At 45.7% G+C, this 24,198-nt stretch overlaps 1 protein-coding gene across 21 annotated transcripts in view; it reads right to left on the bottom strand.

Moving 5' to 3' along the window:
• PARD3 (par-3 family cell polarity regulator) overlaps positions 1-24,198 on the bottom strand; it is a 727,131-nt gene that overhangs the window by 70,800 nt on the left and 632,133 nt on the right. For 20 of the 21 annotated variants that reach the window (XM_067702290.1, XM_067702246.1, XM_067702315.1 and 17 more), the window contains one exon: positions 17,722-19,766. The exons of the other annotated variant lie outside the window; for it this stretch is intronic. In XM_067702290.1, coding sequence (XP_067558391.1) covers positions 19,370-19,766 — 397 coding nt within the window. In that variant the 3' untranslated portion in view covers positions 17,722-19,369. Of the gene's footprint in view, positions 1-17,721; positions 19,767-24,198 lie in introns of those variants that run through there. 21 annotated transcript variants of the gene reach the window in all.

Genomic DNA, 24,198 nt, shown 5'->3' with positions numbered 1-24,198 from the left:
GTGCTCCTCTCTCCCCTTCAAAGGAGCCCTGCAAACGCCAATGGCTCAACGTCTCACTTTTTGGGTTTTATGTCCCTCCCATAGGCTGCTTTTGAAACCCCCAACTCCACCTGGATTAACAAGGAAATTTGTCATCCCACAAGGTGGGAGGGAGCAGAGCAGGCAGTTCAGGCCGCCGGCTCTTGGGTTCCCATTGCAGGCTGTGCTGGACACATCCCGGGGCTGCGGCGAGGCGGCCACGGCTGTTCCAGGCATCATGTCAGACATGGTGCATGGACTGAACCGTGTCCCCCAGATTCGTACACTGAAGTCCTAACCCCCGGTACCTCAGAATTTGACTGTATTTGGCGATTGGGTCTTTAAAAAGGTAATTAAGGCAAAACAAGTTCATTAGCATGGGCCCTAATCAGACTAGTGTTCTTTTTTTTTTTTTTTTTTTGATGTGGACCATTTTAAAAGTCTTTATTGAATTTGTTAAAATATGGTTTCTGTTTTATGTTTTGGTTTTTTGGCCACAAGGCACGTGGGATCTTAGCTCCCCGACCAGGGATCAAACCCACACGCCCTGCATTGGAAGGTGAAGTCTTAACCACTGGACCGCCAGGGAAGTCCCCAGACTAGCATTCTTATAAGAAGAGGCAATTGGGCCACAGACGCACAGAAGGAAGACCATGTAAAGACACAGAGAAAAGACCACCACCTACAAGCCAAAGAGAGAGATCTCAGAAGAAACCAAGATTGCCGACACCTTGAGCTTGGACTTCTGCGAGACAATACACTTCTATTGATTAAGCTACAGAGTCTGGTACTTTGTTATGGCAGCCCTACCAAACACACACGTGGCTATGTCCAGAAACACAGAGGACCCGCTCTCTCTTTCTTGGGATTCTGCCCCCAACAGATGTTGCCTCACCTCTCACTGGCCAGAATCAGGTGTCAGACACCTTCCTGGTCAACCTGGCAAGACGAATGGAACTGGTGTGATTGTATTAAACTCCTCAACTGAGATGGAATGGATATGAGAACGGAAACCCCCAAGGTCACCACAGAGCCGCAGGAAGAATAATTCTCTCTCTGCTTCTTCTTCCTTTGACTCTTATACCCAGGAGATAGCAGGATAGGAAGACCTCAAATATGGGATATGAAACATAGTAGTATGTATTGTGGCTGATTATATCTCCCCTTCAAGCTCTTAAAGTATGTAGGTCTATTTGATTTTTTGTAGAAACCAACAGACTTTTACCTTTTGAAATCAAATCTTATTTGAAGAAAGATGCAGCTTCTACAAAAAAAAAAGAACCACTCAACATTTGTCCTTTGAGGTCACAAGGCAAAACGTTCTTTGTCATCTGTTAAGGGCAATGCACAGTGCCTCACATATAGATGGTACTTGATAGTGAATGAAGATTCCTGGTCACTTTAAGAACTTGCTTTATGAGAAAAAGGAAGAATTGAGTGAACATCTGAGCAATGTTTAGGAACCAAACAGAAGCAACCAAAGCTAGCCAACAGATTGAAACATTAGATGTTCTCTCTCAGCAATGAATACATCCAGGCTTTGATTGGTCCCTCTGCCCAGAAGCGACTGTATAATTACTTTGCAAACAGGTTTGGCGTTCGGTCTATTGGGGAAGATGCTGGATATACTAACCTGCTATCCCCACACACGACGGTGCTGGAGTTATGGTCCCAAAGCGTGCCCTACCCATAGCACCTTAAACAACCACATTTAAGATAACACAGCCCCTCTCCACAGCCAGGTCATACTGGATCACTGAAAGACAACCGACCCATGGGCGAGCCAATGTCTCTGTTGGTCAGTGACATCCACCTCAAAAAATATGGGATGTGCTCATCAGATATCTGAACTGTGAAACCGTGTCAAGCAAGCAGCAAGAACAGTATATGGGAAAAGACGCGAAGACAAAGCTCCTGGAACAGTGGAAATGATGGTAAATCCAGTCAATGGAATAGCACCCAGGAAAAAAAAAAAAGGCTGAACCATTCGTGCATACAATGGTATGGATGAATCTCAAAATAATTGTGCTGAGTGAAAAAAGCCAGACAAAAGAGAATACGTACTACATAATTTCACTTATATCAAAGTCTAGAAAATTCAGACTAATCTGTATTGACAGAAAGTATCAGTGGTTTCCTGATAGTGATAGCTCCAGCTTTCACTTTTGTGTCCTTGGCACATACCATGGCACCAGGAACATAGATGCTCAGTGAGTGTTTGTTGAATGACTAAATGAAAGAATTTTAAATATTCACTTTGCATCTTCTAAAACACTAGATACAAAAGTAGGGACATAACATATGCCTAACATTCAATGAAGGATGGATGAATGGATGGAAGGATGATTGGAGGGATGGACGGACAGATGGGATCCACTAGCCTGACCACACCTGAGTCTGTAGCATCTGAGGCTATAATTCCACATGACCTGGAGTTAGCTTCTGAAATCTCCCCCCGAATGCTTCCCAGTAGCCACAGTGCCCCCAGGCCAGCAGTCCAGACCCCATGCTCCCTCCATGCCAGGCATCATGAGATCCAGTCCACCCCCAGAGCCCTGTTGTGACATCAGGAATTTTTCCAGGCCTTTCCAAATCATATTTCACCTGGAAAATGTTCTACTTTGTCATGGTGCTGAGTGGAGAAAAATAGAATAAATTATTCCAGTCTGATGCTTTCTTTTTTTCTAATAAACCCCAATTTCCTAAATTATAATTAAAAGGAAAATATTAGAGCACAAACAGCATTATAACATTGAATTGCTGTACTTGGTGGAGTTTCCTCTCTAAATCCACATCAACAGGCAGTTTAACAATAGGAGAAATCTCAATGGGAGTTCAACAGATGAAATTAACACAGCACACAGCTCTGGACTAAAATATTTCTTTGCCCTTGTAATTGCTTGCAGCCACCCTTGTGTAAAGCCCCCATCACATTACAGGATTTGTTGTATGTAAATTGAAGAATAAACGGTTGGTAGCACCTTTCAGCTCTGCGATGCTGGAAATGAGTTTTTTAATAGGAAATTAGATTAGTAATATTTTAGTCAACAAAAATGTGGAAAAATTCTGCATAAAGATGAGAAAATCATTCATGCACAGAGACTTTAGCATCAAGAGTGAACAATTGTTGAAATCTGTGAATGGCTATTCACAAAAGAACTTCTCCTGGCCAAAGTCCAGGGCAGAAAAAAAATGATTTTCTTTATACCTTTATCACAAGATTCCACCACAATGCGCGTTCTAGATAACCATAGCAGAGTCCCTTCCCACAAGCTCCCAACATTTTGTGTGTAACCTGGAAGCTTAAATCAGCTGCAGAGGTAATTACGGTGCTTCCTGCATCCTAATACGTGGGATGTGGGCTGCATTGTAAGAACATTAGCTCATGGCCCCTGGAAGGCCAGAGATGGGGATTCACGGGGTTGGGGAGAGTGTCAGGGGGAGGGAGGCGAAATCTGGGGTCTGGTTTCCTTGCTTCAGCAAGGGGACCTGACTGTGTTCTGGGAACCAGGGTGAGATGGGCCTTACCTGTTGTTCTAGGCCAGAAGGAAAAGGGAATTTGATACCTGGGTCTCGCTCTCAACCCAGGAAAAGTGGAAGCCAGGACAGAGCACGCAGTCCCAGTGAGTGGGAGAGACCAGGAAAGAGAGAACAGTACTTAAGGGCTGGTCACCAAGTCCCCGAAAGCCGGCTGAGGAATAGTAGAACTGGAGTTCTCATTTTTGGAGACAACGCCTAGAAGGATCCCTGGAGCAGGGACAAATCTAGGTTTTGAAACTAGTGTGTGACACTCACACAGTCAGGGGAGCTCTAGGAAAAGAATAGAAAGGTAAGACTCTCGGGCTTCCCTGGTGGCGCAGTGGTTGAGAGTCCGCCTGCCGATGCAGGGGACACGGGTTCGTGCCCCGATCCCGGAGGATCCCACGTGCCGCGGAGCGGCTGGGCCCGTGAGCCATGGCCGCTGAGCCTGCGCGTCCGGAGCCTGTGCTCCGCAACGGGAGAGGCCACGGCGGTGAGAGGCCCGCGTACCGCAAAAAAAAAAAAAAAAAAAGAAAGTTATGACTCTCCCACAAGGCACAAGGTCTTCTTGGAAGGGGCCTTGTAAGGCAGGAGCCTGGAACTGAAGCTTCGTGAGCGGCCCTGTGAGCCCGCCTCTGCCCTCAAGACATCCCTGTGAAAGAGAGGAAGCCCTTTGTGGGCCTGGGACTGACCGTGGCTGGGAGAAGATGGTGCCGAGACATGGGTTATCTTTCTTCACCGAGGTTGGGTGGTGCAGAGGGAAGGGGTAGAGCGCTGGGGTCTGGAGCTGGTCCTGGACGAGGAACAGGAAACCGCTGGAGGCGGCCGTCCAGCCCTCCTCCACCAGAAGCAGGGAGTGGACGGTGTGGGCTCTGTCAACAGGCACAGGCCTGCAGAAAGCTGCCCCACTCCTTCTAAACGGCCTTTCAGAGAGCTGCGCTGAGGCAGCAGCAGGACAGAGAACCCGGTAGAATAAAGGCCAAGGGAGCCTGAGAAAGGGTGGTTCGGTCTCTAATTTTATCTGGATGAGAGCATTGGCTCTATGGAGAGTCACGCCACCTCAGTCTGAATCCTGGCTCTACCACTCGCTAGCTGTGTGACTTTGGACAAATAATAAACCTCTCTATGCTCAGTTTTCCACATCTATAAAATGGGTACCGTAATAGATAGCATCGACCTCATAGGGCTGTTGTGCATTAACGCATCTAAAGCGCTTAGACCGGTCTAAGAATAAATACAAGCTATGATTATTATCTGCTCCTTTTAAACGATAATTATGCAGATTGATGGATCTCAAGCGCATGTACCTTACCATCAACCGGCAACAATTTTTTAAGTAAACTTTTTTTAAAATTATTATTTATTTTGAATTTTATTTTATTTATTTTTTTATAAAGCAGGTTCCTATTAGTTATCCATGTTAAACATATTAGTGTATACATGTCAATCCCAATCTCCCAATTCATCCCACCACCACCACCGCCCTGCCGCCTCTTTCCCCCCTTGGTGTCCATACGTTTGTTCTCTACATCTGTGTCTCTACTTCCGCCCTGCAAACCGGTTCATCTGTACCATTTTTCTAGGTTCCATATACATGTGTTAAGATATGATATTTGTTTTTCTCTTTCTGACTTACTTCACTCTGTATGACAGTCTCTAGATCCATCCACGTCTCAACAAATGACCCAATTTCATTCCTTTTTACGGCTGAGTAATATTCCATTATATATATGTACCACATCTTCTTTATCCATTCGTCTGGAACCGTTTGAGAATTCTTGCAACATCTGTGCAAGCTGGGTAATGGACAAATATTCTTACCTGGGACTGAGCAACCGAATCAGGAAAATTAAAGAACGAGTAGACTTAATAGGTGTTTTTTTTGGGGGGGGGTCCCCCCACCCCCAGACAGTATCCAACCATTCCCTGCAGTAGACAATTAAATTACTCTAAAACACAACTACTTCCCAAGAAACCAGATCATCTTAATAATTCAAGGAACTTAAGCAGAATAATAAGCTTCAAAAACAAGTTATGATTCTGGAGTTATTTAAACAACTACTGCATAAACATGTTGGGAAATTCCGAAGAGGAGATGTAGTAAATATCCTGAATGTCTCCACCCAGCCCTCAGGAAGCAAGGGTCTGTCACTCATCGGCAGGCCGGGCAAGATGAGCTAGCTCTTTTGAGGACAGGAGTGGTTGCCTCTGCTCCTGGGGTAAGAGTCAAACCCATAACACTGGGAAGATTGTTGGGTGTGGGGTCCCAGCCTGGATGCACGAGCTCTGAGCATGTGATGAATCGGAGACCAGAGCTTCCAACAGTCAGTTTCTATAAAAGGCATCTGCTGTTCTTCTCTTTCTGACTTACTTCACTCGGTATGACAGACTCTGGGTCCATCCACCTCACTACAAATAACTCAATTTCGTTTCTTTTTATGGCGAGTAATGTTCCATTGTATATATGTGCCACATCTCCTTTATCCATTCATCTGTTGATGGACACTTAGGTTGCTTCCATATCCTGGCTATTATAGATAGAACTGCAGTGAACACTTTGGTACATGACCCTTTTTGAATTATGGTTTTCTCAGGGTATATGCCCAGTAGTGGGATTGCTGGGTCGTATGGTAGTTCTATTTTTAGTTTTTTAAGGAACCTCCATACTGTTCTCCATAGTGGCTGTATCAATTTACATTCCCACCACCGTATGCTAACACATATATATGGAATCTTAAAAAAAAAAAAAATGGTCATGAAGAACCTAGGGGCAAGACGGGAATAAAGACACAGACCTACTAGAGAATGGACTTAAGGATATGGGGAGGGGGAAGGGTAAGCTGGGACAAAGCGAGAGAGTGGCACGGACATATATACACTACCAAACGTAAAATAGATAGCTAGTGGGAAGCAGCCGCATAGCACAGGGAGATCAGCTCGGTGCTTTGTGACCACCTAGAGGGGTGGGATAGGGAGGGTGGGAGGGAGACGCAAGAGGGAAGAGATATGGGGACATATGTATAGCTGACTCACTTTGTTATAAAGCAGAAACTAACACACCATTGTAAAGTAATTATACTCCAATAAAGATGTTTTAAAAAAAGGCATCTTCTGGAGGAGAGGAGGGAACAGGAGAGGGACCAGTGGGTGGAGGGTGAAGAGCCCAGTGACTGTTTAAGATCCAGTTTTCTGAACATCCCTGCAAACTCTCTCTGAGCCCCATGGATAGAAGGGGGCTGCCAGGAAAAACTGAAGGAGATACTCTCACAAAGGAATCTGTGAAGAAGAAAAACTACTACCATTTGGGGGGCACTTAGGTTCTAAGCATGGGACTAAGCAGTTGTGTTATTGATAAATCGTCTTAACAACCCTATCTGGTAGGTACTGAAATGGGGTACTGTCCCCATTTCCCTGATGGGAACACTGAGACTTGCAGAGGTTAAAAGCCAAGATTATCCAGTGAGTAAGTGGAAAAGCTGGGATCCAAACCCAGGTCAGCTGACTCGAGCCCATGCCCCTTGACACTGCACTGATTTGTGTCACAAACAAGAATGGGGGCAATGGGGAGGGACGGTGAGCCCCAGTGGGAGGTTGAGGGCCCCCAGAGACCATGGCCTCGGGCACAGGCACTGGTAGACCCAGAGAGGGCGCCAGCAGCAGAGGCAGTGGCTCCTCAGCGCCGTAGACAAGAGCAAAGCAGAGCGAAGACCACGGGAGAAGTGAGGGTCCCGGGGACATGGGGGCCGGGTGTCTTCAACGTACAGGTGGCAGTAGAAGGGATGAACAGGAAGGGGACAAAAGAGAGAAGAGAAGAGGACCCAGGACATATCCCAGAGGAACATCAACATTTCAGGGATGAAGGTGGGGGTCAATACTCCATCCACTGAATTTTATTAAAACATGTCAAATTTCATTAGGAATAACTCTCAAAGTCACACAAGAGTCTAGGAGTATTTGCCTTTTAAAAATTTTCCTACTTCAAATGTACCTACGTCTGTTTTCTTATACCTTGGTCTGTCTCTCTCTGTCTTTCACTCATTGTTTACAGAAACACTACACGCTTGCTTTAAGTGCAAAAAGGGAAATCAGAAAGACACTACAGCAAAAACTTCAAGTCCTTTAAATAAAGTTTCAGGCGAAGCATTCACTCAACAAACATTTATTGTCTACTATGAGAAAGAAGCCAGGTTAATTTCATGGTCAATTAATTTCATGAAGTTAACCTATCAGAGGTGTTGGACGTAGTGTCCTGGGTGTCATTTGGGGACAGCAAAGTGCGATCCAAGCCTGGAACACGTTTGGAGAGATGGAGCTGAGCTGCTTGGTCAAACCAAAAGACAGTGGAGGCTGGGTCACCAAAGAAGGCTTGCATAGAGGAGATATAAACCAAAGCCAGAAATAAGCCTGAAACACAATGCTGGGATTCAACAAATCCTGAGGTTAACTGGGTGAAAAGATCAATGTGGAGATTTAAGCAACAGAATCGGGCCTCAGGGCTCACCCAAGACCAAGGATTCAGGGTGCACCTCTAGGGTCTTGAAGGGATCCAGCTGTTTTTAAAACAATGGGCCAAAGTCTCATCTGGATTTGAATAGACTCGAGTCCTGCAGTGTGGATGGATCACTTTGCAAGGCGTTGCAGTATCTCACCTTCAGATTCACCAAAACGGGATTTAACATGCGTGTCCCTAAAAGTCTTAGTATTCGTGGGTTTTTTCCAACTGATGGTCCCATTTTCACATGAAAAGCCATAGATCTTAGCAAAGAAAGGTTTATAGAGAAAATGGGCAAAGCGAAGAGGCACGATGATTGAGTCAGACTAAAGAAGGACACGGCACCTGAAAGGGAAAAGACATGTCAGATTTCTTTAATGTCAGATCCATTAAAGTCAGATGGACACTCTGGCAACAGACACTCCTTAATGTAGAGATCTCTTAAATGTAGGCTATTAACGATGCTGACCACCTTAAGCTGGTGTTCTCCTTTGTAAGAAACTTTTAATCAGAGAGAGAGTAGCATTTCCTACCCTGCAAGGGTGATCAATACTCGCACGCATGCCAAGAGCCCATCTGCCAAAGCCAACATTTTCGCCAGTCTCTCCAAGTTTCAAAAGGCAAGTTGGCACTCCTGAGCAGAGCATGGATCTTTGACAGTCTCCTAATGGCCAACGTTATTAAATAGTAATCAGATGGCTCTAGACGCCTTAGCAGCTTGTCATTTCGGGATTCAAAAGACTGCCTAAGCGCCAGGCACTTGTTACTCATCCCACCTCCCTCATCCTCCCAAGGATGGGCTGGAAAACTTGTACCTAAACTTCCCAGTATGTTACGTGATTCCTCTGTGTCTCTGGCTCACCCTCAACATGAGCTCTAGTGAAAAGTAGTCATCTGGTGGACGCATTCTGGAAAAGTTGTGATTTGAGCCATGAATGGGAGGAGAGAGATCCTAGGGAGGTCCCCACCCTGTAGAGAACGTCCGATGCTCTTCCCCCTCTAGAATCCGACTGTCCATCCTGAAGATCAATCCATAGCTAAGTGAGAGCTCTTAACTTCCGGTATTTGTAAAAGCTAAGCTTTTAAACAATTCTTTACTTTTTTTTTTTTTTTTTTTTTGTGGTACGCGGGCCTCTCACTGTTGTGGCCTCTCCCGTTGCGGAGCACAGGCTCCGGACGCGCAGGCTCAGCGGCCATGGCTCACGGGCCCAGCCCCTTCACAGCATGTGGGATCTTCCCGGACCGGGGCACGAACCCGTGTCCCCTGCATCTGCAGGCGGACTCTCAACCACTGTGCCACCAGGGAAGCCGTAAACAATTCTTTTCTTGATTAAACTTTAAAATCTTTTGATAAAGGCCAATCAGAAAAGATCAGGCCAAGAGTTCATCATTGTAAGAGATGTCAGCTTGTTCCAGGTACTGAATAAATGATTACGAAAACAGGCTGTAAGGCTTTTGTTGCTGGACCAACCTGAGGGTTTAGAAAACTTCTTGGGCTCCTTTTTATTGCACGCAGCTTTTTTTTTTATTAAGGAAAAATATAAAACTCTCCCAAACCTCTCACACACGCTCAGTGGAAGGTAGTTTCTCTATTAATTTCTTTAGCTTAAGTCACTGGTCAATACCAACGAATTCCCACGCAGCAAGCAGATTTGAAGAGGGGTCAAAATAATTTTGATCAATGACACTTACCCAGAGAACATGGGATGGTTACTTGTTAAGAAATTGAGGCAGGAACCACTTGAAACATTCAAGGGCTTTAAACTGGCAGTAACTTGGGGATCACTGACAATAATCTGAGGACCCGTGAGGGCAGCTGTTTGAGGTACAGAGGCCATACGACTCTCTACTGTTCTCAGTCCATAAATAACAAAACTCAAAGTTTTGTCAAAGGTCACTTGGTTGAAGCCCTCTTCTTTCTCTGGGGCTTCTTGTTACATATTATGGTACAAATAAGCCCCTTATAAAAAGAAAAGGAACTGATTAAAAGGTGGCACACTTTTATCATTCCACATCAACAGTATTTCCAAGTTTATTACTCTTAATACTAAGTGACGTAGTAAAGTGTATCAGAGATCTTCACGTGTTAGAGCTTTCGTGATTCGCAAGGAGTGATTTACTGAGAAAAAATTAACCTCCTATATATACATGCTATTTTCACTTTAATAACTGATAACATACGAGTACATCATATGCCATAATTTACTTAACCGTTCTCTTATTTTTGCATGTTTAGGTCCAATTTTTGTAATAAACAATTAAAAGAAACTGGTTTGGGTATAAATCTGTCCACCTTTTGGGTTGTTTCATTAGTTCCATTTTAGAAAATGAAACCTCAACACCATAGGTTATGAAGTTTCCAGGTTCTTGATATTTCGCCAAATTGTTAGGTTTTCAGGATCCTTCAGGTCTCAACTCACTAGACCTTTCACTGTCCCCATCATAATTATGTCCCCTCCTTCTGTTTTTCTCTCATAGCAACTTGGTTTTGAGAGCCCTTGTCATAGCTTAACGTACTACATCTATTAGTGTGTTTATTTAATTAGTGTTTGCTTCTGCCTTTGGACTGTAATTTTAATGAGAATATCCATGTCTCTTTAGCTGATCACTGAATGCACAGTGACGGCACACTGTCTGGTATATATCAGCCCTCGGATGGATGGAAGGATGGATGGATGGATGCATCTATTGTCATCAAGTGGGTTTGGGCATTTCAGCTGCTGTGATGCAAAAAGTCATAGCAGCCCACTCCTAGGCAAAGGGGACCGTAACACTTTGCAAGACTCCTGCTTTCTGGCATCTGAGAAGTAGGAAATGGTTAGAACTGAATTTCTACCTCCCACTCAGAGACCACAGAACTTTGTCTCGCTCTGCACCCCCTTTCACTTCATCAGAAGACGCCCAAGATGCCTGGGTTGTGCTCCTAACGTCGTCTGACATCCCTGGAGGGCTTTCTCCAACCCCGCCACTTCTTCCTCCTGTCGACCCCACGGCCCTCCCAGGGGTGGCTGTTTTCCCCTGACACTGTGCGTATTTCGGGCTTGGCCGTGGGCGAGGTGTCCCTCTCACTCCTGCTGAGGCTCCAGGGCATCCCTCCTCCCTTCTCCCCAACCCTCCCCCAATTCTTTGCAGCTGTGAATTGGCTACAATATGTGCTATTCCACTCTTGGTGGCAGGTTTCTACCAGACCTCCATCTTGTGACGACGTTAGCACCTGCACTACTGTCTTGCAACCATCTTTGTTGCTGGAATTGATTTCCACACCCACGAAGAAGATCCTTCTGCCGTACTGGTCTCTCGGTCCCTGACTGTCTCACACCGGCCACCTTCTCCCACGGACACACCCTCCATACCCCTCCACAATCGCTCCTTGGGCCACCCCACTCATCAGCTCTAGTCCCCAACTCCAGCCATCCTTCGGCCCCGCGGGCCTGATATCACTTCTTGTCCTCGCCTGACTCCAGCCCTTACTTCCTCCTCATCCAGCTCCGATCACGACCCTCCTCTTCCCCAGCCCATTCACCTGACAAATCGTAAGCCTGGCCTCCTGACTGCTCCGTGACACACCAGGCACACAGTGGCCTCAAGTTTGCACTTATGGATGTTTCTCCCAGGCAGGCTCTTCCTTCAGACAGCCCCAGGGCTCCCTCACCCCTTCAGACCTCTGCTCAGCTGCGATCTCCTGAAACAGAAGATCCCTGGCTTCCTTTCATTCTCTATTCCCTAACCCTCCTTCATTCTCCTCATGCTAGTTTCACCCTCTGACTGCTATCAGCAAGTCCCCATTAGAATAAGACTGTGTTACTCGCTGGAGCGTTCCCAGCACCTAACCCAGAACTCTGCACACAGTGGGAACTACAAACGAGTGTGTGAATGAATGAATGATTTTCCCTAGACTGACTCCACATTACACATTATCCATTTCATGCCTTGCAAAGTGGCATCTTCTTTAAAAATCAGTATTGGCCTCTTCATGGCCTTACAATTACCTTGAATAGATCACACAAACAGGATATCCATGGCTTTCAATTAATCCAGAGGGAACCCTAAAAGGACTTCAGATGGGCAGCGGAAGATACTACCACAGTGTATGAAGTAGCCAATCAGAGATTAGAAGTCCCTGATGAGCCATCCCCTAATGAATGGAGAGAACATTTCCTGGCTTACGGGAAGGAGAGCTGGAGCCAAGGGAAGTGCCTCGTTCAGCTGGATTAGTTATTGGAAACTCGTTTCCTTGGGCCAGCCAGTTCTTCCAGATGCGAAGTCTGTGGCTGTCTGCGTCTCTTCTCCAGGGACACGGATCAGAGGAGTGGGCCCTGGAGCATCAGCTGCTGGCTCCTGCTTCACAACCCCACAGCCCATTTAAAGGAGCAGAGGATGGACACAGCTGTACAGTGAAGCAGCGGGCAAACCCCAGAGAGGCTCCTGGAAGAGGTGTCCCACCCTTCGGAGCCGCCCAACCCTGCCCCCTGCCCTGAAACACACCCAGTAACCTCCTGTGTTTCTCTCCAGATGCTGTGACTGTGTTTGATTAGGATCTGGAGTGAAATAAGCCACTGGTTTCGTCGGGAATGTCTCAGAGTAAAAGTTTCTTTCTATGCATAATTAATATTCTGCCTCTTTGGAGATAAATTTTCTCTCTCCAACTCTGTAAATGGATCGTTTCCCCTTGGCCATTGGTATGTCATCTCTTTACCAAAAATAAAATAAAATACAAAGAAAAAGGATAGGTAAAGAAGAACTCCTCACTAAAAATGATTTACATTTTTATTCCAACGTGAAAAGCTTAAGAATGTTTTTAATGCCTGTCCAGCTTGAAACCCGCCGCAAATGTCTTACAACATTTTGTAACAGGCTTTTCCCATCTGTGCTGAAAACAGCTGATGATTTAATGCAAATTGTCATTGTGTTTTTGCACAATCTTGCAGCGATCTTTTCTATTTTGTATTAGCATTTGGGAGTCTCTCTTGCATCTGCTTCAGAAACTCGCCTGCTAGGACTGGCTTTCTGTTGTGGCCACTCTGTGCTCTAAAGCATGCTGCTTTCCCCACGGTGCAGACCCTTATTTTATTTTTTTAAATTTGTCTGCCTTTAATCTCATAGGACTCTTTCTTTTCTCAACATTAGAACCTGGCTTAGAAATACATACTTTCTGGTCTAAGAGGTTTAAATAGAGAAGCAAAGGATCCAAAGAATGGAACAGTAGTTAGCAACGAGGGACCCAGTGGGGTCTGCAGATCCACACGGAGGCCTGGCTGGTTGTCTATTTCAAAAGGCATTTTTGGACTAAAGTAAACCATTATAGAACCAGTGTATTTGTCTCACATAATGTATATAATATATGTACATATGTATTTGTAAGTGCACGCAAATAGTATTATGATTAATAAAATTTATTTTCAGGGCATTGTTAATTTCCTAACTCTTTATGCATTACATTGTGTTTCTTTTCTCAATCAATGAATTATTGATTATTGATTATTGGTCAAGTAAGGAATTTTAAATTGTTAAAAACAGAAAAACATCCTTTTGCTAAAACCCTTATAACCCCACAGGTTCAGGACAATGGGTTCCACATTGTGATTGGGCTGTTCACCAACCGGCAAGTCACAAGCTCTCGGATTCCCCATTTCCTCATGCGTAAAATTGGACTCTCATTTCCCTAACGTGCTTCACAGGGTTTGGGGATGCGAAAGAAGAGAATGCTGTACCAATCGTAAAGCACTACACGCATAAGTCAACCCGGTAAGGTGGGAGCCAGGGGCTGCTGTGCCCTCTGATGGCTGGTTCAGATTCTGTGTTAACGCTTTGGTTGCCTGGACCAGAGGGCGAGCTCCTTAGGCTCAGATGGGAGGCAAGTCATGCAGATGACATTAAAGAAGCCTTGGAAATGGAGTTGCAAGTCAAGGGCATGCGCAGGACAAATTCACTTGGAGGCCCCACAAGCCAAGTTCAAAGCTTTGCATGATTCCAAAATACCCGGCTTTCAGGGCAAGTCCTCGTTCCACCTCTGTCTGGGTTGTCAGACTAATGTTTGCTCCCATTTCATCCCAACATAAACAACCGTGATAAGTTTGTTGCCACTGACAACGAGAGCTGAATAAAAGCAAGTCAGAGGGCTTCCCTGGTGGCGCAGTGGTTGAGAGTCCGCCTGCCGATCCAGGGGACACGGGTTCGTGCCCCGGTCTGGAAGGATCCCACATGCCGCGGAGCGGCTGGGCCCGTGAGCCATGGCCGCTGAGCCTGCGCGTCCAGAGCCTGTGCTCTGCAACGGGAGAGGTCACAACAGTGAGAGGCCCGTGTACCGCAAAAAAAAAAAAAAAAAGCAAGTCAGATATGAGCTGAACCCTGAAACCAAATCATTCACCAAGGTCACGATTGGTTTAGAAATTTGAACTGTTTCCTTCCTGTCCCTTGCCACCAATTTATGGCATTTCCCCCTTGTAGTTTGCAGTCGGCTGGGCCCTGAGCCACATAAGACTGTTTTTAATGGCAAAATCTTCAAAGTTGTACTTAAAATATTTGCATCGTAAAGTCCCTCATGGAAGCCAAACTTCAGTTTCAGAAGGAGCCTCCTAGCAAGCAGCAACTTGCCTTCAGAGAAGGGAGAAGGGCTCCTGCCCTGACACCACCTTCTAGCCGCTGATCCAAGAGCTGATGACACCCCAGGAGGAGACTCAGATCATCACGAGACTTTGCAGATGCAGAGATGGGAACAAACTCCAAACGGTTTTTCTAAGCCAACGACAGTGCAAGGTGACTCAGCAGTTAGTTGAGCAATTCAAAAGAGCGCTTTTTTTCACACATTTAATTGATCCTGTGAGGAAATAAATGTTAAGGATGAAAGAGGAGTAAGTGTTCAGCTTCACAGTGGGAAGCCTTGGTCCTTGTTTCTTGCACTTTTCTCCCTGGTCCGGAATGAAATAGACACATCTAGGAAGTGACAGGCCAGCGCACCGATAACTCGCTTTAAAAAATAAAAAATGAGGAGATAAAAACTGATCGTTGAAATTTAAACTCAGAAAGGAAAAAAAAAAAAAAACTCACGAGGAAACGCAATTACTCTCTTTAGCAAAGACATTTGATCTTATCTGACTCATAATAGAATCCTTCATAAAAATCAAATTCTCCACTATAGGGTTTAATCTAAAAAAACTAAATTTATGGACAAAGGGCACCCATCGATTTTTCCGTTGCTGAATATGAAAGCTGAGGGAAAAGGAAAAGGAGGCAGAGGAAGATGCATGCTGACCGGGAAGATGATGAATTTTGGAGGGAACAACCCGTCTAACGGGAAAATAAGCTCCTTCTGTGCGGAAGGCAATGATAATCCCACCTTTTCTCTATGAAATCTGAAGTAAAATATGTTTCTTGTTCAAAAAAAAAAAAAAAAGCTTATGCTCAGAATTACAACCTTCATCCTCCTTGCATTAAAAAAAAAAGTCAATTTAATTCAACCAGCTTTGTGATCTAATCATTACTCAGAGCTGAAGATGGTTTTTCCATTAAAGTCTCTCCATCATTCTCACTTTCTGACCTGTGAACATTCTTATTAGCTGCCTTATTAAGATGATATCCTGTCTCTGAAGTAAGAAAAGATTATCTCCTTGCCTGACATGTCATTGTCAGAGTAATCATTGTTAAAAAAAAAAAAGAAGAAAAGAACTGATTGTTAAATAGACATTTAGATGTACAGCACACCATGTCGTACAAGGACATCCACGATGGGACAAGCGTGATGGAACCTCAGTCACTTCCTCTGCCAGGACCAGCAAACAGAGCCAGAAACAAATTACTATCTGCTTAAGCTCAGGTTGGTATCAACTGGAGGTAAGACTTGGGTTTTAAGAATGAAATAAGGGACACATGAAAATAACCAGCTAAATATAGAATTACATACGCATTTCACATCTGCTGCATGTGCCTGTCACGTGTATAGACGAACAACGTCTACTCCCTAATGAAAACAATCGGAGAAGGGGAGCAGCCCAGGAGATGAGGGCCCTTTTGGGGTGAGTGATGTGGACAGAGAAGCCTCCGGACCCCTGGTCTCTTCTTCCCTCTGGCCTCGTGTTCAGACTCATGGTGGCAGATCATGACAAAGCCCACTGCCGCCTAAGTGGTGGTCAGCAATCTTTGCTTATTTTCTGCCCTTTTTCAAAAAGGGTTTGCAACAAAACCAACGGCCCCCGCTCGATGAAACAAAATTCATTTGGTTTATCGTCTCGGAGTTGATACATTTGACTTCCTTAGCAGAAAACCTGAGGAGCCCGGGTCCACCTCTCCTTCCTTTTAGTGAGATACCTGGGATCCGCTCACCTCTGAGCTGCCTTTGGTCTAACTGACTCCAGGGAAAGGAGGTGGGTGTGGTGCTTGAGTCACACAGACTATTGCTACATTATATAATGTTGTTTTATAATGTATAGTTACATATACATATTTATAAGACTATCTGTAGTCCTAATGGCCTGAGAGAGGTGGTAACAGGGGGACCAGGTTTTCTGAGGGACAGTTGAGCGACTGCACCTCCATCCTTAGCTGTGTGAGGGCCTTGGGGTTGCCACCTGCACCCTTTCCTGACCTGAGACTTCTCCCTGTGGACACACGCTCCCTCTGGTCCCAGCAAGTCCTTGTGAGATGTGCTGGAGCAGAGGCCAGTTCATTTAGACAAGATTGCTTCATCGGGCATATTCTCACTTCTGTGCTGACCCACATCTATTTCTCCACCTCTTCTCTGTGTGGCTCAAACTGTCAGTTTTAATCAACAAATCCTCTGTGATTTAGGCTCCCACAACATCCAGTACTGTCTCTCTTCTCACTGTCAGTTGAGATAAATAACCTGTGAGTTTTGGCATTTGCAGCGGACCTCCTGGTCAGTGAGAAAATTAACAAATCTGTCCATCTTCGCTTTTCTCCTTTCCCACACCTTGTAGGCATATAGGAACCAAAGACGTGTTATCTCCTTGGCTTGCTATACACCTCTCGTTACTAATCTTGCGGTGACAGAGTTTGGATTTAGTGGCAGGATAAGGGTTGCTATGGCAACCAGCTGATGCTCGGCCCTCCCTGGGAGGGCGTTTTGGACAGGTCTTTGCAAAGCCTGCCCTTTGGGTGGGGACCACGACCATAATGGTGCACAAGACCCACCCAGGGATCTAGTGCCCTTTGTGCCTTCAAAGCACCATACAAATATGAATGAGTGTCCCTCTGGAAGAAGGAGCAAAGCCTCATTGTGTAATCTGGGAAGTAAGAACCAGGCTAGTTTGGAAGTCAGCTTGAATTTGGACTTCTCTCTGGGATCGAGGTACACACGGTCAGGACTCAAGCAGAACATTCGCCTTGTTGAAATGGTCCATAGTGCAAAGGGCAACAACGGAAATATTACATCGTTCTCTGTATGATTATTCTTTTATTTATTCTAGTGTATCGGTTCCTCCCATTCCGAATTTCCCGGCTACTCCGGGCAGCCTGGGCCTTCCAGTGGACTCATTAATTAGGTCCTTCTCTCTTTCCTGTCCCCTCTCTCCTCAGGTGTTCAAATAAACAATCAATCACCCACTTCCGTGTCTGCACAGACAGAGATGAGGAAACTTTCAACTTTCTCTAAATATGGAAAAAAAAATTACATCTGTTGGTAGACTAAAAAAACCCAGCTAGGAGAGTTTTCACAGGAATACTACAGACACACAGAGAACAGGAAGAAATATGCCTTTTATTAGAAGTCTCATATGTACAGGGAAAGCTGTTTCTCACAGCACAGGGGAGGCTGTGAGGAAGAGCAACTGTCGTCGGAGGTCACCATGCTTACACTGGTCACATTTCAACATCGCTATGTTCCGTGAACAAACAGAACCATTACACAGAAATGCGAAAGAGACGTAGGTACGGGGATGAACCCCTCACATATTTTCTAAAAAGAAGTGGACACAAAAATACAATGTGCCGGTAAAAATAAAAAATAGAAAATAGGCGTATCGGTACATGTCTTTTTTTTTCTTTTTTGTTAACACACAGTATGCTGAAATTTCATCTCAAGCTTTTCTCACATCGGGATTTGCAGGCACTTTAGCAATCCAGCCACGGTTTACAACAGCCACGGTTCAGACCAACAAATGAGAAGACGGGAACACGGGAGTAACCCAGGTCCTCGTGACCCGCACGTACATGAACGTATTGACACCAGGGCAATCTTCTGTTCTCCCTGTTTGGGGACACCAGAATGTTCTGTGGCATGTGGAACAGCCTTTCTTCTTATTTACCTTTTCTATTTCATGGCAGAATTATCTTGAAACCTGGATGACATCCCCAGGCAGAGAGACAGCAGGTGGATGAACAGACAACCGTCCATTGCGACCGACTTTAAAAACCGGAGAAAGCAGGTGAGGTTCTGGAATCCCGAAGTGAGTGTCCGACTGATCTCTGCTCCATGCTAGGCCCTTCCTGCCAACTCATCAAACAGAAACTAATTTACAAAGAATGGCTGGGATGTACTGGGCCAGACGCTCATCCTGGGAGAATTCTTTCTTTCCTTAGCTACCACCCACCGTGTCATGACACACACTGGGCCGGCGGGTGGGCGGCCCCCTGCCCCACCAGGGCTGACGCCTGTCTCCCCTGTTCCCCACGCAGAGCCATGACTCAACACACATGTGAGGGTCAGGACTGAGAGCAAGGGTATTTATACACACAGACAGAATAATCACTTTATTGGTAACACTGAGTTATAAGGCAGTTACAAAAGGACCCCCCCCGATAAACAGACGGTGTTGGAATATGGCTTAGCTCCTTTTAGATGAAGGAACTTTCTTGTCGCAAGGGGCTGAGAGAGAAAAGGGAGACCATACTGGTTACAAAGGATTAAAAATGACTGTGCCGGGAAGCACCACGGAGTCCCAATTTCTGGTGTGTGTCACCCACTTTCATCCACCAGAGATGGAGATGTCACCTCACCTAAGAAACTTAAAGGGAAAAAAGAGGGTCCAGCGTCACCCTTGACTTCAGGGTAATCTGTTGCCACAAGCTGTAGGGGGCGGTAACACGAAGCCACGACGTCTCCCGGGCTGGGCCAGATTCCCAGTACCTGAGAGATGCAGAGCGTACGATGCCTCGAACAGGTGATTGTCAGATGGCGGGAAGTCCTTCCATGAAACAGACACTTGGGACACAGTGGCAAAGACATTAAGGCCTTCCATCGAATAGCCCACACTGCTTAAAGGCACTAATACCAGCAACAGAAATATTCCATACTACCACCGAGGTTTCAAAAAAACTCCCAAAATACAAGTCTTCATAGGAAAATGTCCTTTATTGCATGACACGAAGAGTCTGTTCTTCTCCTTCTCAGGAATAGAAGGGTCTCCCTTTCTCAGGAGTCTGGAGTCTGTTCAGCCTGGCGACCTGAGAAGGGGAGGGGGGGACGTCCTGCCGGAAGGGCCCCTTGGGGGGGATGTGACTGGGGTCCTGGACTTTTTTATATGAGTCATAGTTGTTGAGCCCCTCGGGGGGAGGGGGCTGCTTCTTCATCTGCTGCTCTTTCCGCCTCTGCTCCTGGCGGAGGAGCTCCTGGGTCTCCAGCATGACCCTGGCGTTGAAGCCGTGCCCGCCCAGGTAGCCGTTCCGGGAGCCTTGGTAGCTGGAATACCTGGGGTTCTCCTTGGCACTCTGGAAGCCTTCCCCAGGGGAATAGTTTTGCTCCCAAGAATCCTGGGAGACGGAGCTGGCGTTTTTCCTGCTTTGCCTAGAAAGCAAAGCCCAAAGGTGAGTGTGAGGGTTGGGAAAAGAGGAGGGAGAGAGATGGAAGGAAGGAGTGAGGGGGCAGGGCTGAGCCAAAATAGCATTGCTATATCCCAACAAACATTACAAGAAGTCCCATACATACGAACCTTCAAGTTGTGTACTTTCAATCATGCGAACGTGCGTTTGCATGTCCAATCACGGAAAGTTACTTCACGTGTCTGGCGTACATTGTCATGTGCGTGCATCCTCCACAAATGTTTGCGCTTTTGTGTACTTTACTGTACAGTACTGGGTAGAGTACAGTAGTGCAGTACCTTCATTTCAGGCCCAGGATGTCCGGAAGCAAGCGGAAAAGCAGCAGTGATGTAGCTGGTACTACTGTACTTTTCAAGTACTGTACTGTAAGCTTAAACGTGTTTTCTTTATTTTGGGGGTTGGTTTGTTTTTTTATGTATTATTTGTGTGGAAAGTATTATAAAACGATTACAGTACAGTACTATCTAGCTGACTGTGTGAGTTGGGTACCTAGGCTAACTTTGTCGGACTTACGAACATGCTCTCGGAAAGGAACTTGTTCGAATGTAGGGGACTTAACTGTATTTGGTTCCAGTCACGTGCCAGACACTGTGACAGCGGCGGGAGCATGAAAACATGACTGTCCCTGGCAAGTCCAAGTCTGAGACAAGTCGGCACAAACAGTGGCTACACAGGAGAGACAGCTAACAGATTCCGCGGCTACTCAGATACAGGGTCCTCCTCCCGTGTCTGGGCGGTGCTCTCTGTTCTGCTCAGGGTGACAGCGTCTCCCGCAGTTTAGACTCACTGGCAGAACGCTGTTAGGGGCGTTAGCGACTTGGCAGCTTCTACGCCAGCAATAATGTCTCGCTTTACAACATTACAATTCAATTCTAAACAAGCCAAACAAATATTTTACACAGCTACCACCATCATGCCAGAGACGCCAGCTAATATGAAGTACGTGTGACGGATTCCGATTTGAGTTCAGTTAGGAAAGCTTTAAGTCTAGACTGCTTTAGGATTAAAAATGCAACAGGCAGTCCCTTAAAGCCCCGGCTTTTGAGTTGTATATGCCAGCAACTGACACCCTTCGGAATACAAGCTCATCAAGATTGCAGAGCCTGGACGTGTGCGGAGGAAGCACTATTTTCCTGCCCACGGTATCCTTCCCCAAGCCCAGGGTAACTTCCTCAACTCATTTTCTGTCACCCCAGGACGGGGAAATGAATCAGAGTCCTATAGAAATTTCAGCTTCTTATCCCTTCTGCAATAAAGTTGCGCATCATTTTCAGGAAACATGATCGTTTTGAAACATCTTTAATTTACTATCAAGTCTCTAGACGCTTTTATGAATTTACAATACGATTGGCTATGATAAAGTAAAACAATTTTGTGCCAGGAAGGAAGACATGCCCTAATTTTTTTGCCTTAAAAATGGAAGAGAAGGAGCGAGAATTGAGCCGTAAAACAAAAAAATATATTGCTCCATTTATCAATAAGAAAATCATTCTCATCAACACACACAACATGACAGAGTGTTCAGAAAGACTGGGAGAGGAAAAATAAGGTCTGTGCAGCACTGGGTCTCCCACAGGAATGAAGCCATTTGCATTCCTGAACATTCAGAAGTGCTGTCAATGTGGCTTGGGATAAAATCTGCCCATTTTCCATATGACCTAAAATGTAGTCAAGGGTATTTTCAATAAGAAAGATGAACCACTGTCCAGAATCCTCCCTGGATATGACTGTGATTAACTGAACAGTCTACAGTGTATCCATCCTTTTAACGGGAATCGGGCCATGTGTACCATCCGCCCAGGCAAGAATCCTTATATTTGATGGACTAGTTTATTTGCCTAAAGCACTGATTACCTTCACTTAAAGAGTCATAAATTAATCTGCTCAGAGCAATGAGTGATGGAGAGTGCCAGCATGAAACCAAGGGATTTGACATCAATCATGAAACTTTAATTAAAACAACAAACTTGTTACTGATGTTATAGCAACAACGTGGGATTCCCTCCCAGGTTAGTTATCAGTTTAAGGATAACCGGAAATAGGCTTCTTCACCCTTGGTCCACGGGGATCCACTAGCCCTGTCCATCCCCGTCTCCAACTCCATGATGCCAGAGGCTTTGCTCCACGTAAGCACGTACCGGAAGTTGCATTTTGAATCAGTCCAGGAAAACAGAGTCTTTTTGTATTCAAACACACTGAGAATTCACTAACGGTCTGTTCAGGATGGAAATTATGACGATGTGGGAGAAAGAATTTCTTGAAGCTAAAATTTTCTTCAAATTAAGCAGTTTAGAGAGAAGGAAGAAAACCTCCCTGAGGTTCGAAGTAAGACACTTGAGGAAAGTACATACACACAGATATGTACACATGGATGCATGGACACACGTACACACACATACACACACACACACATGCTTCCTCAGAAAGGAAGCTAGCGTAGCAACAAGCTCTTGATTAAAGAAGAGGACAAGAAATGAGCAGGTTGTAGAGAAACACAAGAAAGCAGCAGACAGAGAGTCTCCTCCCTTGGAAGATGAGGCACGCAGGCGCGGAGCACAGTGTGAGAGAGGCTGGGCGTCCCGCGGACACAGATCCAGCCCTGGGTCTGCGCGTGTGGCTGTGTGAGCCTGGGAGGGTTATCCTCCCTGGGCCCAAGGTGCATCGTCTGTGAAACAGGCATAATCTCTAATCTCATAGGGTTCTGGGGAGAAATAAATGAAATCACAGACGTAAAATGCTCACAAAAGTGTGGCATATAGTACATGGTTCACTATTGGGTGACTTTCAAGTGACTTTGTCTCCAATAATTAGGCTCTGGGTTTGGGAGGGCATCTTTCTGACCAAGGGAAAAAAATAAACAAAAAGTTCAGCTTTCTGTCTTTTGTCTGAAGGGTTGGTAGAGATCAGGGAGCAGAGAAAGGCACCAAAGACTATCTGGAGAACCCTCACTCGGGGAAGCAACTCACAAACACGTCCCAGAGTTAGAATCAGAAGCAAGCTTCCCACTGTCCCAGCTTTGCTCAAAGGCCACGAATAACCACAGGAGCAACAAAGCATCATTCCTTCCAATGAATGTCTTTACAGTCAACACGCAGGTTTGTTGGGTCCTGGAATGCGCTCACTGGAGACGCGTGAGTCGACCCAAAGCACGGACCCTGGTGTGGCAATAACTCCCTCTTAGTGATGATGCCTGAAGACCACTGTCATGTACAGGACACCCAGCAAAGCCCCAGCGCCTGAGGAAAGCCGTCAGTCACTGCGCTGAGGAGGACACGCAGGGATGAAGAAAGACAGACCACAGCTGACAAGGTGAGAGGCAGTCGAGACACGTAATAAACGGGCCTGTGGGGGAGACTGAGTCAGGGCGTGGAGACACAGCCGGGAAGCAAGGTGGATGAGCAAGAAGCCACCAATGGCAGGAGGAAAGATGCAGAGGAAAGGTAAAGAAAAGCATTCAACAAAGAATCTTGAGTATGTTTTTCTATCAGTGACTATGACCCAACATACTTTTCTACTAGATTTAGAGCTGCCTTTTGGATACGAAGGAACTAAGCTAGGCATTTTTAAAAGGATTTAAAAAGAGAAAGTAAAACAGAAAAAAGAAAACTAACTTAGGAATACAAAAATAAAAAAGAAATCCTCCTCTGATTGAGAATTAAGCGTGTGGCCACTCGTGTCCCCTTCCCTCGATCTCGTGTTACCACCTGGCCAGTGTTTCTTACTGACATTTCACGGTGCAACCTGAATTCTGCCTATAGGTTTCCTTAATCACAGTGAGAATTTACAAACCCCTCTGGTGCGTATACATCCCTCTAATTCAAACCACCTCACCTAGTGCGCCTGATACAGTCTCGACCATTTGTTTTCTTTTATGCTCCACTTTGCAACTGAACCCTTTGTGTGTGCGTGAAATCGTTTTGGTATCAAATGCCGCAGCAACTTGCTCGGACCAAAGTCCACTAATTGTCCACATCCGAAGAGCTGAGGTCAAGTGTCTTTGAAGAATATCACATGTCAGAAACGGGGATTCGCCTCCAGCTCGTGCGGGTCACAGCCCCCGTCCGATCTCCAGCCTCTGGCTGAGTGAGGTTCCCTGCAAGGAACCAAGCTGTGTACAAGGCCCTGCATTCCTAATTCCCTCACTCAGAGATGCACGTTGGGGAATTACAGTTGACCCTTGAACCGCATGGGTTTCGACTGCACGGATCCACTTGTACATGGATATTTTCCAAGAGTAAGTACCTCAGGACGACAGGGTCTGTGGTTGGTTGAACCCATGGACACAGAGGAGTCGTGGATGGAACCATGGATACGGAGGGCTGACAATAAGTTATATGCAAATTAACTCCCCAACTGTACTCTAAAAGAAGTGAATGTGATGTACAGGCCGACCAGCC

This window comes from Pseudorca crassidens, chromosome 1 (assembly GCF_039906515.1).
Source record: "Pseudorca crassidens isolate mPseCra1 chromosome 1, mPseCra1.hap1, whole genome shotgun sequence".
Taxonomy (NCBI): domain Eukaryota; kingdom Metazoa; phylum Chordata; class Mammalia; order Artiodactyla; family Delphinidae; genus Pseudorca; species Pseudorca crassidens.
The sequence above is the reverse complement of the archived record's forward strand: the minus strand, read 5'-3'. Positions and strand labels throughout refer to the sequence as shown.